Genomic DNA, 16,586 nt, shown 5'->3' on the forward strand with positions numbered 1-16,586 from the left:
GTACACTGGCTAGTTTCTGCTATTTTTCTCCACACCTCTTGGCAAATTAAGAGGGCGATAATTAAATTTATACATGTATGTAATTTTATTTTATTCCTCTCTAAAATCTTGAAATCTGGGAACCACAGATGTAGTGTGAAATGTCCTCACTAATGCCCCTCTACAGGTGTTCACAACATCCCATGATGAGAGTCAAAGTCATGATCCTGAATCTGTCAAATGTTCCAACAAGGCAAGAACACAGTATAAATAAATAGGAAGGAATAGGTGGAAGATTGGCTAGAAAAAGTAGATATTTGCAAAAATTTATACTAAAGAAATAAAGCTTCATTAGTAGAAATTTGAAATCAAAGTTGAGACTTACTAGGGTGAGTCTTTGTGAACTAAAATCATAACATATAACCCACCCAAGCCTAGTTTGCTACCTTATTTGCCGTTGTACATGAACCAGGCCCTGCTTCAACTTTCCGGCTGGCCTGAAGCAAGGGTTTGGATGATCTTCTGCAGAAGCAGGCAAATATTGGTAGAACTTGAGAGTCATTATGCAAAAATGTGGAGACTTGTGCCCGATTTCCAAGAGGACTAGTGATAACTGCAGGATCATCTCACAGTGCAGCCAGGCTGTCGTAGAAATATGTATTCTCTCTTCACCTCAGTGGGCAAATGATGGCTTGAAAAGTCTTTTTGAGGATTTGCATGAAGAGGAGGCAGTCAAGACTGTAATGGGTTAAAATTTCTTAATACCTAGGCATAATTCTTAATTTTCCAGTGAATTTTGTAGGAACTCTAAAGAAAAAGCAATAATGTCCCAGAAATGTATACCTGAATTGGAATCCTAATTCTCTTAATATATTTAGATCCTATTTGGAGCACTTATTTTAGCCTAATCTGTGGTTGCATTACAGTGGTTTTACTGTGAGTGCAAACTACCCCGTGGTGCTTAAAGAGTCTCTGGAACATCTAACAGAATAGAAGTACCTTTATGGGCAGGGCAGCCCTTGAATGGGGAGAAGTCACTAAGTTCAGCAGAGCATTCTGAGGGCATGAAGGGGCTCCCAGCTAGCCAGAACCAGGCCCGGTTCTAAAAAGGTAAGAGCAACAGTAAATGTGTCATCTCCTACCTTTGCCCACTTCTACTTCATACACTGCCACAGTTTCAACTTCTTATGTGGGTCAAAGTTGAAACAATGGATTTAAAACAGAAGCTTCTAAATTACCTAATAGTGTGGCAATACATAGATCAAACATCTCAACAGGAAGTTCTAGGTATAGAAATAAGCAACTGGATGATAGCCTTTTGGACATAAATATCTGAAGGCCTGCTACAGGTTGAGTAGTTAGAAACAGAGTTTAATCTGACAAAGAGTATCTTTTTATTCCTGTGGATCCATGGACTTTGTGGGAAGCAATATAGAGTAATGGCTGAGAGTATGGTTAGTAAAAGCCACCTACTAAATGGACTTACAGTGTTAATTCTGAGCCTCAGTTTCCTTATCTGTAAAATGGTGAGTAATATATTGCCCATTCCTTAGAGTTACGAGGATTAAATGAGATGATATGTATAAAAACAAATCATTACCTAGAAATTAATGTACACTGAATTAATGAGTAGTAGTATTATGGACACCATCCCTCTTCGTCTGCCACAAAAATGGAGTTTGCATTTTATAGGAAGAACACCACCGTGAGCCATCCTGCCAGAAAATATCAAGGACTGAACCATGAAATTGGCATGTGTGGTATCTTTGTCAAGCTTCAAAAATGGTCAGCCTGTAAGGTTCCTAGTGTTTTGTAGACATCTGTAGTCTTAGTCCACCTAGTGGAGTGTTAGTCCCCTGACATTGTTTCAACTAGCCCACTTCCACACAGCAACAGTACAGTGACAACAGTTTCTCAAGATAGTGGCTCTGGGGCCTCGGAAGGTCACAAAGCTCCTTTCAATAATCTAAGAAAAATCATGATCAGTCTAGTTTGGGTGCTTAGTGTACTATCCCCATTCATTGAAAATAGCCAACTCTATTGACTAATCACATCCCATTCCCTAGTCATACTGCATACTTTATATATCTATTGCTGTATGACAAACTATTTTATAACTTAGATTAAAAAAACAGTCATTTTATTCTATTTTATGAGTTTCTGGGAGAAGAATTTGGGTAGGACTCATATGGGCAATTCTTCTGTGCCATATGGTATCAACTGGGATGTCTCAGCTATGGTAGGCTAGTCTGGAGGTTCCAAGACAACTTTATTCATATGCATGGCAGCTTGGAAGGGACAGATAAAAACACTGAGCTCAGCTGGATTCCTCTCCTTCCATTTACTCTAAGGCCCTCTCCACATGTCTCTCTACAACCATACTCCAACGTGTTACACAGTCTCTTGAAGTTTCAATAGCAGGTGTTCCCAGAAACAAGAAATGGAAATGGTATCTCTCTTAAGGCCTGAGCCTGAAAATAGACACAAGACTTCTTCTGTCAAAGTAGTCTGGAGCCCATCCAGATTCAAATGGGGCTGGGCAACATAGACCTCACCTCTTAATGAGAGGAGTCTCAAAGATTTGTATCTACCTTTAATCTGTCACACTGGGACAAAAAAAAAAAAATTGTATGGAAGCACTTTGTTGCTCATCTGCCATTTTTTTTTTTTTAGAATTTATTTTTTTAAGATTTTATTTATTTATTTGACAGACAGAGATCACAAGTAGGCAGAAAGACAGGCAGAGAGAGAGGAAGGGAAGTAGGCTCCCTGCTGAGCAGACAGTCCAATGTGGGGCTTGATCCCAGGACCCTGGGATCTTGACCTGAGCCGAAGGCAGAGGCTTTAACCCACTGAGCCACCCAGGCGCCCCTCATCTGCCATGTTTTTAATCATACCTGTTTCACCTTACACCTATAACTGAGTTAATTCATTAAAACAATTGTCATAGTATACTGAGAGGCAGTGTAGTGGTTAGGAGCATTATAGTTAGACCAGCCTAGATTTGAATCCTAGTTCTGCTTCTTACTGGCTTGTAATCATGGGCAAGTAACTAAATACTCTGAGCCCCAATTTCTGTATAAAATGAAGGATAATAACAATAGCTAGTTCACAGGTTTGCTAGAATGTGATTTTATAAAATGCTTAGCACAGTGCCCTAGCACACTGTAAGCACCCAACAGTTTGGGTGTTGATAATCGGTGATACAGCATTTTAACTGCATGAATGCTTCTAAACTAGACTATGAGGCCGAGGATTTTGCCTTACTCATTCCCTCAATCCCAACACCTGGTACAGGGCCTGGCATCAAACTATTGAATGGATGGACATATGGCTCACTGAATGGCAGCATAGAAATGGTATGTGCCTCCAGTGTAACTCCCTGGCTCAAATGTGTAAGGAGAGCAGAGGATGATTTTACTTCCAGATAACTACTCTAGGTTGAATACGCCTAAGTTGCTAGGGAGCGGGAATGTTTAAAGCTACAATTAAGTATTACTTGAAATCTTATAGTAGAGCTGCAACGCAGAAGAGCAAGCTGGCCCAACTAACACCGCATTCATAGCATCTCTAGTACACTGAGATTTGGGGAAGTTCATGAATCAGAAGAAGGAATACAAACCAATGCCTTATGACAGTTCCAGGCATGGCAGTGCCAAGAGTCAGAAGGCTGTAGGGAAAAGGTGCTAGAAGAAGAGGTATAAAAGCAAAACAGGGTGTTTATTGTGGGAAGGACTTTAGAAGAATACCTTGGCCTTTTCCATAATCCTTATAAGATGATTTCAAATCTCCTCCAAAATGAATTTGAATTCCTAAATTGAATTCCTAACATAAATGTTAATACTATGCACTTATTAGTGTACTTGTCAAAGCCAGGCTGGAGGCCTTGACAAGGGAGATAATTTCTCTTGACGTTCTATTCCCAGTGTGTTTCAAATTGTTGGACTTCTTTGATTTTTCAGGTTCTGCAATACTTGTTTAAGTCCAGTGTTTTCAAATGGTTATTTTCTTGGTTGGCATTGGAAATTCACATCAACTTTGGTGCTTAATGGTTGAAGATAAACAAAAGAATAATCAATGTGTTAGGAGTCTTTGAAATGTCTTGTGCAACCTGCCCTGCAGCAAGCCCTGCTAGGCAATGTAGCCTATGGAACTCTTGGCATATTGAACACAAGAAAGAAAGGGAGTTTATCTATTCTCACTTTAGCCATATGTCATGAATACATTTGCTTTTAAATGAATTTCATAAAATATTAATGTAATCATACCAAACAGAGTGGTGAGTACATCAGTCAGGAGTTATATTTATCCTGTGTATTTGTTTTTTGTTTGTCTTCATTTATTAGTAGACAGTACATGGAGACAGGCATTTCTTTCTCAGCCAAAGCGGCAGAACTTGTTTAATGAACTGATGTTTCTGTAATCTGTGCTAAGGTAGAGTTGTGAGTGACAGAGCTACATGAATAACAATGAGGAGGCAAGCAGAACAATAAAAAAGAAGACAAACATTTCAGTTGGAGGGGAAAAATAGATGGAATTGTTTAGTTGGCACACAATCTAATCTGATCTTTTCCTACTGAAAATTAACAGTTTGTAAATGGGTGAGATAATGTTAACAATTTTTCCAAAGTCATATACACAAGGAATCAAATTTTCCAAAGACATAAATGGCATTTTAAACCACAGTGCTCTTATTCTATAGCATAGAAACACGGGGTATCAGGGGCCTAAGATGGAAAGGAAAACCTGGACCCCCTGCGCCCATAGAGCCTGACAAGCAAAAAGCTATCATAAATGCTTATAGAATGTGGGAATGAATGCCTGAATAAGTGAACTTATTGATATGTGTACAAATGTTTTGACTGGAAGGGTGGAAACTTAACTGTCAAGACACCCACCTGTCATGCCAGAGGTTTTCATATCTGTTTTGTCCTTTCATCCTTTGAGCTAAATGTCATCATTTATCCCCACTTTTATCAAAAAAGAAATAGTGTTATATTACCAGATATTAAGAAACCTTCTTTAAGGTCATGTAACTAGTATGTGGAGGAAACTAGAGATATGAGAGCCACAGGGAAGAAGGAAGGGAGTGTGTGTGTGTGTGTGTGTGTGTGTATGCACACAGCCACATGCATGTGTACAAGTGAGTTGACATGTTAGAGTAAAAGTAAATTTATTTTCAGAAAAAATTTCTTCTTTCTTGGAAGACGTCTTTTTTTCTTCTCATACATATCTGGGGTCTTGATATTTCGGCATGTGGGAAGATAGGGAATGTCCTAGTTTTTATGCGCTGACTTTGAATAGAAGACGCACATGGGCTACCCACCTGCCCATCTGCCTGGTCATAAGACTCACTTTTCTGGGCCTATTATACCTGAAGTTCTGCTTCTCTATGGACCACAGATTTTTTTACACTGTTTAGATCTACCCATCTCAGTATCTTAGAGAGCCACCCAGGGGATTCAGAGCCAGCTTGAGGACATGCTTTTAGGCATCGTTCCCTCAAGCATCTGTGGTGAGCAGAGTAAGGTTTTTGGGAGTCGGACCTGCTAGTGCTACTGCAACTACCCTTGTATTATCAGAACTCCTTATGCAATACTTTGTTTGCAGTGCATTGTGCATTCTGTAGCAGAGGACAATGGTGAGAAGTGGGGAAATAAGGAAGTAGAATGCATTCCCTTCTCTCAAAGAACTTGTGTTTCGATATAGAGACAAAATTTAAATGAAATCAGTATCACCCTTAGACCCAGGCAAGTGGGACCATTGCCTTAGGTTCACATCTCAGGGGACCTCATGCTTTGAAATGCCTGCCCTGATACTCTCTAAGTCCCCATCTGGTGCTAAGGACCAGCCAGGTAGGTAGTGTGATCAGGGTAGGTGCCCTGAGTCCAGAGCAGATCCTATATAGGTTCTAATCTTACGAAGCACCTTTCTTGAAATTTTTAAACTTCCCCATCATTGCCTGGAATTGACCAAGATGCACAGTGTTGTCTAAGCAAGGAGTCCCAATCTCATACTGAACTTATGTGGATCCCAGTTCTCCTTTCTCCCCTTTGGGGCACTCTCCAATCCTCTACCCCTCATGTGGGGTCAGCCAGATTCTCCAAGAAGCTTTGGAACTCCTGCCTATGGAGTCCTCTCAGAGTCTTGGTTCCAGGAAGGCAGCCTGGTAAGTAAATCACTCTAGCTGCCTGGTGTGGCATTTCTTTCATAGTATCTCATGAGATTATGCCACTGAATAGTGGTGATGCTGATTTAGGGTAAATCAAACTGTGTATGTAGATGAATCTCGCAGAAAAAACATTTGTGAGGGCTCCTACACATCCAAGAAGCATCCCTGAATGAAAAGATGATGCAAAATAAAATAAAATTCAGTGGCAACAGCTGCAAAACAGTTTTTCAACACAGATTTGAGAATGAACCAGAAATATCTGGAAAAAGTTCTTCAGGGAGAATGGCCTTGAAGAGTTCTTTAAGGCAAGGCTTGAAGTATGGGGAGAATTTGGGGAGGCTCAGATGATTCCAGGCAGGAAGAATAGCATGAACAAAAGCACGGAGAATGGTTATTTATCGAGTATTTTTTGTGCTATACATTATGCTAAGCATATCACATTTATCATTTTGTTTATTTGTCACAGCTCCCTATAAGGTAGGGATTTGTAAATGAGAAAATGGAGGTTCAAAAGATTCATCCTGCTAAGCAAACCAGGTCTGCCTAATTCCCAAATTGTATGCTCTTAGTACCATGCTATACTGCAAAAAGACAAGTGTTACAAGGGAGAGGAAGAAGCCTTGTCCGAATGGAGGGAGGGTGTGCATTGGGAACCAGTGGAAGGCAAGATCAACAGACAAAGCACAGTCATAGTATGAAAGGCCTGGATATCAAAATGAGATATAGAGATAAACAGATTGGTCAAGCAAAAACAAACAGACCTATCCCAAAAGGAAAATGCACAAGTAGAATATGATATTTAATCCTGGAGATGCTAATACCATGTTTTCTTAAATATTTCGCCTCTGTCTTAGAAAGATTTGGTTTGAAATTTATAAGGTAATATTCTGCCTCCACTTGACCTTGCCTGGTGTCATTTATTGCTCTCTCTTTTCTCTCCTTTTTTTAGATTTTGATCCTGCCCTTGGAATGATGACTGGAATTCCACCAATAACTCCAATGATGCCTGGCTTAGGAATAGTACCTCCTCCAATTCCACCAGATATGCCAGTAGTAAAAGAGATCATACACTGTAAAAGCTGCACGCTTTTCCCTCCAAATCCAAGTAATATTCTGCTTTTCCTCCACACAAGTCACAATGTTTTGGTGTCTAGGAACACTCTTTTTCAAAAGAATACCCAAGGGCTTCAAAGATGTATGTATAGAAGCTTCACCTAGAAAACAAAAGACAGGAAAATTTTCTCTTACGAGGCACGACTGAATTTTATGCACAGAACAGTAGATTTTTGTGTGCTGGTTGCAGTACAAGTGATAAAACGTGTTTCTAATGCCATCTGGTAAGGAATTCAAGTGTGTTCATACAGAAAGAGACACTGGACACAAGTTGTTTAACACTGTCATTTACAGACTCTGTTTTTCATAACTGGCCTGCATGCTGATGATGGCAGTAATAGAGTGTGTCTGAGCCTACCTGAGGCATATAAGAGTGTACATCTGGTGCTAAGAATCCTCCACTGCCACCAGATATTCACACATCACTCAAACTACTGCTATTCCACTGACGGGCTGCAGTAGACAGTGGGGTGAGGTTTAACTTGCAATGAGGGCAAAAAGGAATACTGAGATGAAGTCAAGCCACTTGCATCCATCCAGGCAGTGAAAGTCATGTGGAAATAGTCTAGGGATCTGTCTTGTCGGTAACGAATAGGTTTCTCTTTAGACTCTTAAAAACATCTGCAAAGTTATGGTGGATATATTTCACTTAAAACATAGCAGCAGTAATTGACTCAAGACTTTTTTTCTGAATCTATTTGGGGTTTTATTTACTTTAAGCGATCAGAAGTTATTTCTACACATGACTCAAGCCTCATTAAAGCTTTTTCCACAATTCTAGTGGTGGTGCTGGGTGGCCTACTTAAGGGAGCTGCTACCACAGTGCTGAGATTAAAGCTGTTAAGGGACACATTCAAGGATTCAGGCCATAGATCAAATGAACTTGCCTTATCACCATAAACAGAACTTCTGTCATGTGACTTCAGACAACTGTTTCATCTCCTACCTTACATAGGAATCGGTTAATCATGGAATCAGGCCCTGGCAGGGACCCAGATTCTACTTAGGATAGTCAGCTCATAACCGAGAGGATTTTAGAATCAGTCGGGGTTGATTAGACAAATCACCTTGGTCCCTTTTGTTAATGAAAAATGTTAATGCCTTCTTCAGGTCTTTGAACTTGAAGGTCAGCAGAATACTTCCTTCCAGGCCAATAAGAAATCTAGGAGACTAGCATCTCAGAGGACTGAATTGGGAGAAGAGCTAATATGTCACAGGAGAATTAGGGAATGGAGACTAAGATTGTCTAGTAGACTTTACCTGCCAGCTCAAGTGGCCATTCCTGGATTTGTGTTTAGTGCCTAAGTGAGTGAATGGCACTGTGATACACTTGTCTCTTACTTTTACTGCCACTGTCCTTACAAAAGGGCAAGGACTTTTTTCCCTTTCTTCCCGTGTATCACCTTTGGATTAGAGAAAGCTGTGCATCACTGGTACTACCTTTCTTCACTTCAAAAGCCATGAATTTAGGCATTTCCAGTGTTAAAACCTCCTACATATGTAAAGGTAGAATCCTGCTGGTATAATCATCCATTTATTACATAATCAGCCTGCATTAGGCTTCATTGTCTCAATCAAAATCAAGTCCACTGTAACAGGATGGCTCATAACCTGTAATATCTAGGTGGGGAACAAGTGATGACTTTACAGGCTATTCAGTTGCTGAATTTCCAAATAACAGATACCTTGTGTATAACACATAGATGACATTGTTGAGCAGTCCCTAAAAGAATATAGACATACGCAGCTTAAAGAGGCTCTAACCTTGTTTTTTAGAGGCTCTATTTTTTTTATAGTCTCTCGGAAAAGAAAGAGATAGACATCTCTCAAATACATTTATATTTCTCCACCTATACCATGCCTTTGTAGTTCTGATCTAAAAGGGCCACAGAGTGAAAGGGAACATTTTACCTTCATGATTTAATCATTTAGTTCTTCATCCCTGTGTTAAGAATATGGACAAAGCAATTAGTGCCAGTAAAATGGTAGCTTCTGGGAAGGAACCTGGCTTTGGATTGAATTAAAAACAGGCCCTTCCGACACAGCTTAAAGTAAACTGGTGTTCTATTTCCTGTTTAGAACTTGGCTTTTGTTACAAGGGGTCTCAGGTTAATTGTATAGGGGGAAACGCTAATGGAGAAGATTCCCTTAGTTCTGTGATGAAGACATGGCAAGTATGATTTTTGTTAACACCCCCAGACTGTGAAGGTGTGGTGGGAATAGGGATTTGGTATGCCTGAATCCCTTATCTTCTCCAGAGCCAACCAACCTAAACTTGTCTGCCAGGCCTTGATTATAAACCCCAGGACTTAGCCTGCCTCTGGTATATTCAGCCTCTGTCTCTGGTATATTCTCTTGTACTCAGTGGCCTCTCAAGGAATAAGGTCCTGTGAGCTGGGGACTTTCAGTCTCTTTATGCAGCCATCGAATCTGCTTCTGTCTTGCTTCACTAAAAAGTATCTTTACCATCACTTCCTTACCCCTTCTCCCACCTGACGCTTCATCCAAGTGCTTGTCACATATACAGAACCCAAAAGTCCTCGGGCTCCCATTACCCACAAATGCCACGTCCAGCTCCTAACTTGACAAAGCTTTCACTGATACGCTTCTTGTGACTGTCTTCAATCCTTCATTTATACTTGCCACTTACCCACCCCTTAGTCAAGTTTAACTGCTTTCCCATGTCACATTCCTCTCCAGCCCAACTACAAGCCTATCTTCTCCTGGAACATTTCCACGTGAAAGATACTGAAATTAAAACAGTAATCATTCATTGCTCTAACACATTTTCACTTAAATATTGGGTGTTAGATACAATGGGTAATTTTTTACCCCTTAAATTACGTTATCTCTCTACTGTTTTTAGTACTAGTGACCCCTTCATCCTTCTTGAAACAATACGTCATTTGGAAGTATAACAATGACAAAGACCACTAGACAGATTGTAGATCAAGAAAGAATGACAAACAAGCAGAGTGCCCTGAGGAATTCCAACATTTCCAAAATTTAAAAGAGAAGCAGGAGGTTGCATTTCTGTACAAAAACCATCTTTACTAGCTCTTTCCAGTTTTTTTTCAATTGTCTTTCAGATCTTCTTCATTTATGCCTTGCCCCACCCCTCTATCAAAATGTCCCTTGTTTAAGAACTCTAGTGACTTTATAATACTAAATTCGGTAGTCAATTCTCAGTTCTCCTCCTAATTGACCTAATAGCCAGATATGACACAGTTGGTTACTCCTCACTCATTGGTATGCTTTCTTTACTTGGCTTTCAGGATACAATGCTATTGGTTTTCCTCCCACTTCAGCTGATAGACCTTCTGCATGGAGAGGTTGCATTTTGAGTCTACTGTTCAGTTAACAGGAAACATGGAATAAATGGTGGAATATCATCTGCCATGTGTGTACGGGGATGTGGGAAAGCACCCAAGAGCACTTTTTTAATTTTACTATCTCAGAACAGGCCAACCTCATTTTGGCTCCTAGGGCTGGGTTCTATAAAGAAAATTAGAGAAAGTGGGTAAATTGAGAATTTTTTAAAGATTTTATTTATTTATTTGACAGAGATCACAAGTAGGCAGAGAGAGAGGAGGAAGCAGGCTCCTCACTGAGCAGAGAACCTGATGCGGGGCTCGATCCCAGGACCCTGGGACCATGACCTGAGCCGAAGGCAGAGGCTTTAACCCACTGAGCCACCCAGGTGCCCCTAAATCGAGAATTATTAAAGATCCACCAGTCTTCTGGCTATTTCCAATCAGCTGGAATGACATTAAGATATATCTGACCCCTGCTCATTGTCTAGGGGCCTTCAGTCTTGGGCTGTCTAATAAAATCAACTCGAAGACTTTGCAGTACATAAATTCTGGCAAACCAGGGGAGTGATCTGTGATGCTCCTTTTTAAAATAAGATACGTTCAAGTGGTTTATAAGTCTTCCACACTGCCCCCTGCCTCACTTCTCAAAGATCAGCAGTGACCCTCATCTTAATGCTGATTACCCCAAAAGAGCTCCTCAGAGTAGGTGCTTAGTTGTAATTAGAGTTGCTAGAAACTCCTCCTTTTCTATTACTAGAGATTAAATTACTCTGTTATCTTGAATCATTTTACATGAAGTTTTCTTCTCTATCTAGAGTAATGGTTGGGGTGTTAGAAGAGTTCAGCACATTACCTTATTAATAGGTAGAGTTTGAATTTGCCTTCCTATGGAGTTATCCTTGCTGTGCCCAGAACACTGTATTTCAGTGGGATTAAAAAATCAGGCCCAGACAAAAAAGTGCTTTGAGCTGTTAATTAAAGTACAAGTACTGTCCATTAAGGAAGATAGTACAGCCCATTGCCTTATTGAGTGGCATATACCTAAATCTCAGCAAATGCTATCAAAGAGGCTTTCTACATTTACCCAAGGAAAATAAATAAACCCCAGCATTCTTGACCCCACTCTTAGTGGTTCTTATGCTTGCTTACTTACCAGTTACCACAGAATAATCACAGCATCTAATAGGATGATGACTTAATCACAGAATTTTTAAACCTCACAGAATTTTTAAAGGGAAAAGCCTTTATATTTTCAGTGTTATATGTAACTGTGGCAGTAACCAGACATTCCTTAGAGTCTCTCAGTGGACTAAATGTAGACCTAACTAAAAAACGTAAATAATATAAAAAGGCGATCATTTGCTCCACAAAAAGTTTCTTATCAAATTCCTTAAATAGAAAACTTCTGAATGATTCTAAAACAGGATTTTCAGCTAAAGCCCTTGATTTGAAAACATGGCTCTGTGTTCCGTGGTCAAAACCATATGTGTCTTCACAGCTGTAGATTCCTCTATTGAGAAGAGTGATTCCTTCCCAAACCAAGCCTTATCTGAAGATCGGGATAAAGTAAGGAGCTGGGAATTTAGAAGTCCAGGTCTTGAGCAACCACTCCACTCCAGACTTGTGGTAGGGCTTTAGAAAGCCTCAGATTGGTAATCAGGAAACCCAGGTTCTGTAGCAGTAAATAATAATAATAATGATGCTACAGTAACTACTATTTATTGGGAACCTATCAAATGGTAGGCATTGTACCACTTGCAATCTAGACAGTAGATTATTATCCTACAAAAACCCTGTAGGGTGGAAGACAGTATCCTGATTTTACAGATGAACGAATAAGGTTCTCGCATTATGTAATTTTTACAAGGTCCTACAGACAGTTATTAAGTTAAGGTTTAAATCCAGGTTTGCCTGCTCCAAGTTCATGTTCCTTCTCTCTCTATCTAATTTGGTGACCTTGAATGAGTCACTCAGCCTCACGCAGCTAAGGTTTTTCTCCGTAATGTGAGAAGTTTAAACCAAGTCAGTGGTTTTCAATCCTAGCTACCATTAGAGTTGCCTGAGGAGCTTTTAAAAAACAATGCACAGGCCGTGTCCAAACTAATTAAATCACTCATTGGAGTGGGCCCAGGATTTTTTTGTTTGTTTGACTCCCAAGTTGGTTCTAATGTGCTGTCAGAATTGAGAATTGCTGTAAGTGTATGATACTAGAATCCTTCCGTTCCTTGAAAATTCAGAAGCAGAAGTCTCAAGAGATTCTGGACCTCATTTTTCCCCTTTTTGGCTAAAATCAAATTGTGCCAGTGCCCATGACTAAGACATTTCAGATTCCTGTTCACTAGATTATCTTCATTTTCCTTTTAAACTTCTCCTATGAAACAAAAGAGTACAAAGTGAGTTCTTGAAATGACAGAAATTTTTAAGATTAACAGAAACTTTATAAGTTCCCTGAATCCCTTTACCCCCTTTTATTGACTAAATAGAGAGGAAGAGAGCATCATGAGAACCTGATTATTCTGAGCCACACTGATAAGACAGAGTGGTAGCAAAATGAGGAAGCTAGAGATGCTGATACCCAAGGAGGTTCCCAAATCATCCACTTGCCAACTTGGATAAGCGTCAAGCAGGGACCTTGGCCTGATCTACAAGTGAGGCTCATTTATTTTTGCATGGGAGCTGTAATCACTAGTTGTTAAGCTCTCCAAATCTTGAGCTGGGAGAATTATTATACAGAGCTGAATGGAAAGACTGGATTACACAAAATAAATCCTTGCAGATACAAATCCAACACTAAAAAAACCCTTTATTTTGTTGGGCTGTGAACTGTAGAATTTTGCTTGGAAAATGCTTGGATACATACAAATAGCAAGACAGAGCTGGCAGATACAGCAGGCTTAATGTATAAGATGAGTGAGTAGAAAGCATTTTTTTTTTTTAGCAGAGGGAGAATCGTCCATTAAGTAGGTTTTTAATGACTCTCTATAGCCAAATTTATCTCACTTTAGTTAATGATTTCCCAGATGAGCTTACTTTCTCTGCTGTCTTTCATACTTCCCTCTAAATGCTGCAGGATTGACTCTGGACCTCACCTCTCCAGCCAGAAATTGGAAGAAGGACTCACTGGTATCAAAAGACAAAAACCTAGAAAGATGGTTTATAGTGCGGCTGACTTTGTCAGCCAGATCATTCTGGTACCCATAAATATTTTTGTAAATATTTACCCCATCCTTGTCAAATTAATTCTGAAACAGTTCCTTCAGTAAGCACAAACTTTTAGTAACTATCAACTGAATTAAGTAACTGTTCTCTCAGGGACCTTGGTTCCAAGAATTCTAGAAAGTAAGAATTTAAAGTGAGTGGGATTTCTTCCCAACTGTCATCTTAGCAAAAATGACTGAAAATAGGGCATAGCTGAGTTGTCCTAACAAAAGTAAAGAACAGAATTAAAGAACTCTGGATGGGACAGACAAACGGGTCTGAGTCTTTATCATTTAGGCATCATGGTCACCAAACCATTGAATAAAATGATTTCCATGTTCTGTGGAGCAGAGATGAATGCCTTAGAGGCCACATGCTTCTGGCACTTGTGTCAAAGTCTGATGGGGACCATACAGCTATCTCTGGGACATGTTCGTTTTCTAAGAGGTCTGTCCCAAGCAAACATCTTAAATTTGTAATCTAATTTTTAATTTAATTGCCTTTCCACTCAGATCTTCCACCTCCTGCAACTCGAGAACGACCACCAGGATGCAAAACAGTATTTGTGGGTGGCCTACCTGAAAATGGGACAGAGCAGATCATCGTGGAAGTGTTTGAACAGTGTGGAGAGATCATTGCCATTCGCAAGAGCAAAAAGAACTTTTGTCACATTCGCTTTGCTGAGGAATATATGGTGGACAAAGCCCTTTATCTTTCTGGTAAGTGTTTAGTTACGAGCGGTGTGCCCACCAGACACAATGCAGAGATTGCAGCTCAGTGTATTTGCATTTGTGGCAGATAAAGTTTAGGCTTAATGGTATCCCCTCTTGCCTTCAGAGTTGGAAAATGAATGTTTGCACCTAACTTCTTTAAAGTTCTTTAGCAGTTCTCAGTTGTTTCCATTACCCAGAACTCCCTTACTTGTCACATCTGAGGTCCTTGATTACTTGGCTTACCTCTTAACACCATCTCCTAGTCCTTCACTTACATACCATGTCCTAACCACACTAAGCTAATTCTAGTTCTCAGAACGTGCCGTGGTGTTTTATGCATTTTCCTCTGGCTGTAATTACCTTTTCCATCCCACCTGCCATATTTACATCCTCACACCTCAAAGCTCCAGTTCAAGCATAACCTCTTCTGGAAAGCTTTTTCCAGAAAGCTTTTTCCAGAAACCTCTTTCTGGAAAGCTGACTTCTCTTCCCACTGTGCCCCAAGCACCCCTTCCTTAGCACTTCCACAGTACCAGTGTTTCCTCCTACCATGACACCTATAGCACCATGCTAGAACTGTCTCTTTCCACATCTGCCTCCCTGACAAGAGTATGAATTCCTTAAGGGAAGGGACTGTGTCTTATTTAACTTCGAATCCCCAGCATCTAGGAAGAGGGGAAGTCAGTTAGATGCCTGTTGCAACAGGCCAGGGAAAACGTAATGAGAGTATGAAAAAGTAGGCTGGTAACAGGGAAGGAGAGGAGGAAGAAGATGTAGAATATTCCTTTTTATTAATTTTTTAAATTTTACTTCCAGTTAGTTAACGTCTAGTGTTATATTAGGTTCAGGTATACAATATAGTGCTTCAGCACTTCCATATATCACCCAGAGCTCATCCCAGCAAGTGCACTCCTTAATCCCCATCACCTATTTCCTCCATTCCCCCACCCACATCCCCTCTGGTAACCATCAGATTGTTCTCTATTGTTAAGAGTCTATTTCTTGGTTTGTCTCTCTCTTTTTTCCCCTTTGCTCATTTGTATTGTATCTTAAGTTCCACATATGGATGAAATCGTATGATATTTGTCTTTCTCTGACTTATTTCACTTAGCATAATACTTTCTAACTTCATCCATGTCATTACAAATGACAGGATTTAATGGCTGACTAATACTCCATTGTGTATATATACTACCTCTTCTTCTTTTTTATTTTCACTACCTTTATTTTTATTATTATTTTTTATCGTTATGTTAGTCACCATACAGTACATCATTTGTTTTTGATGTAGTGCTCCAAGATTCGCTGTTTATGTAGAATACTCAGTGCTCCATGCAATCCGTGCCCTCCTTAATACCCATCACTGGACCAACCCATCCCCCCACCCCCTTCCCTCTAAAATCCTCAGTTTGCTTCTTGGACTCCACAGTCTCTCATGGTTCATCTTTCCCTCCAATTTCCCCCCTTCATTCTTCCCTTCCTTCTCCTAATGTCCTCCATGCTATTCCTTATGTTCTACAAGTAGGTGAAATCATATAATTGACTTTCTCTGCTTGACATTTCATTCGGCATAATCTCCTCCAGTCCCATCCATATTGATGTAAAAGTTGGGTATTTATCATTTCTGATGGTTGAGTAATATTCCATTGTATATATGGATCGCATCTTCTTTATCCATCCATCTGTTGAAGGGTATCTCGGCTCTTTCCACAGTTTGGCTGTTGTGGACATTGCTGCTATGAATATTGGGCTATACTACCTACTCTTTATCCATTCATCTATCAATGGATGCTTGGGCTGCTTCCATAATTTGGCTATTGAGATGTAGCATACTCTTACTACATTTGCTAAGTGCTGTGAAATGTACAGAAGATTTGATAGCACTTAGGAATGATAATAGAACATTCCACAATAGACTGTTTTAATAAAAACTTAAAGGTGTTGCAAAACTCTGAAGAGTTGTACATAAAAGACAACATGCTGCTGCTCAGGAGGTATCCATCTAAACATGCTCTGTGGCAACAACTATGTCCTAGAAACATTTTCAAGGCTGCCAGGGGAAAGGGGATTGTAATCATCAGTGATGTGAAAATAACT

At 39.9% G+C, this 16,586-nt stretch overlaps 1 protein-coding gene across 13 annotated transcripts in view; it reads left to right on the forward strand.

Moving 5' to 3' along the window:
- Positions 1-16,586, forward strand: part of ENOX2 (ecto-NOX disulfide-thiol exchanger 2) — a 304,031-nt gene that overhangs the window by 241,674 nt on the left and 45,771 nt on the right. For all 13 annotated transcript variants that reach the window (XM_082717712.1, XM_082717711.1, XM_082717707.1 and 10 more), the window contains 2 exons: positions 7,101-7,256; positions 14,289-14,495. In XM_082717712.1, coding sequence (XP_082573838.1) covers positions 7,101-7,256; positions 14,289-14,495 — 363 coding nt within the window. The remainder of the gene's footprint in view (positions 1-7,100; positions 7,257-14,288; positions 14,496-16,586) is intronic.

This window comes from Mustela nivalis (assembly GCF_964662115.1).
Source record: "Mustela nivalis genome assembly, chromosome: X".
In the NCBI taxonomy this organism is placed as follows: Eukaryota; Metazoa; Chordata; class Mammalia; order Carnivora; family Mustelidae; genus Mustela; species Mustela nivalis.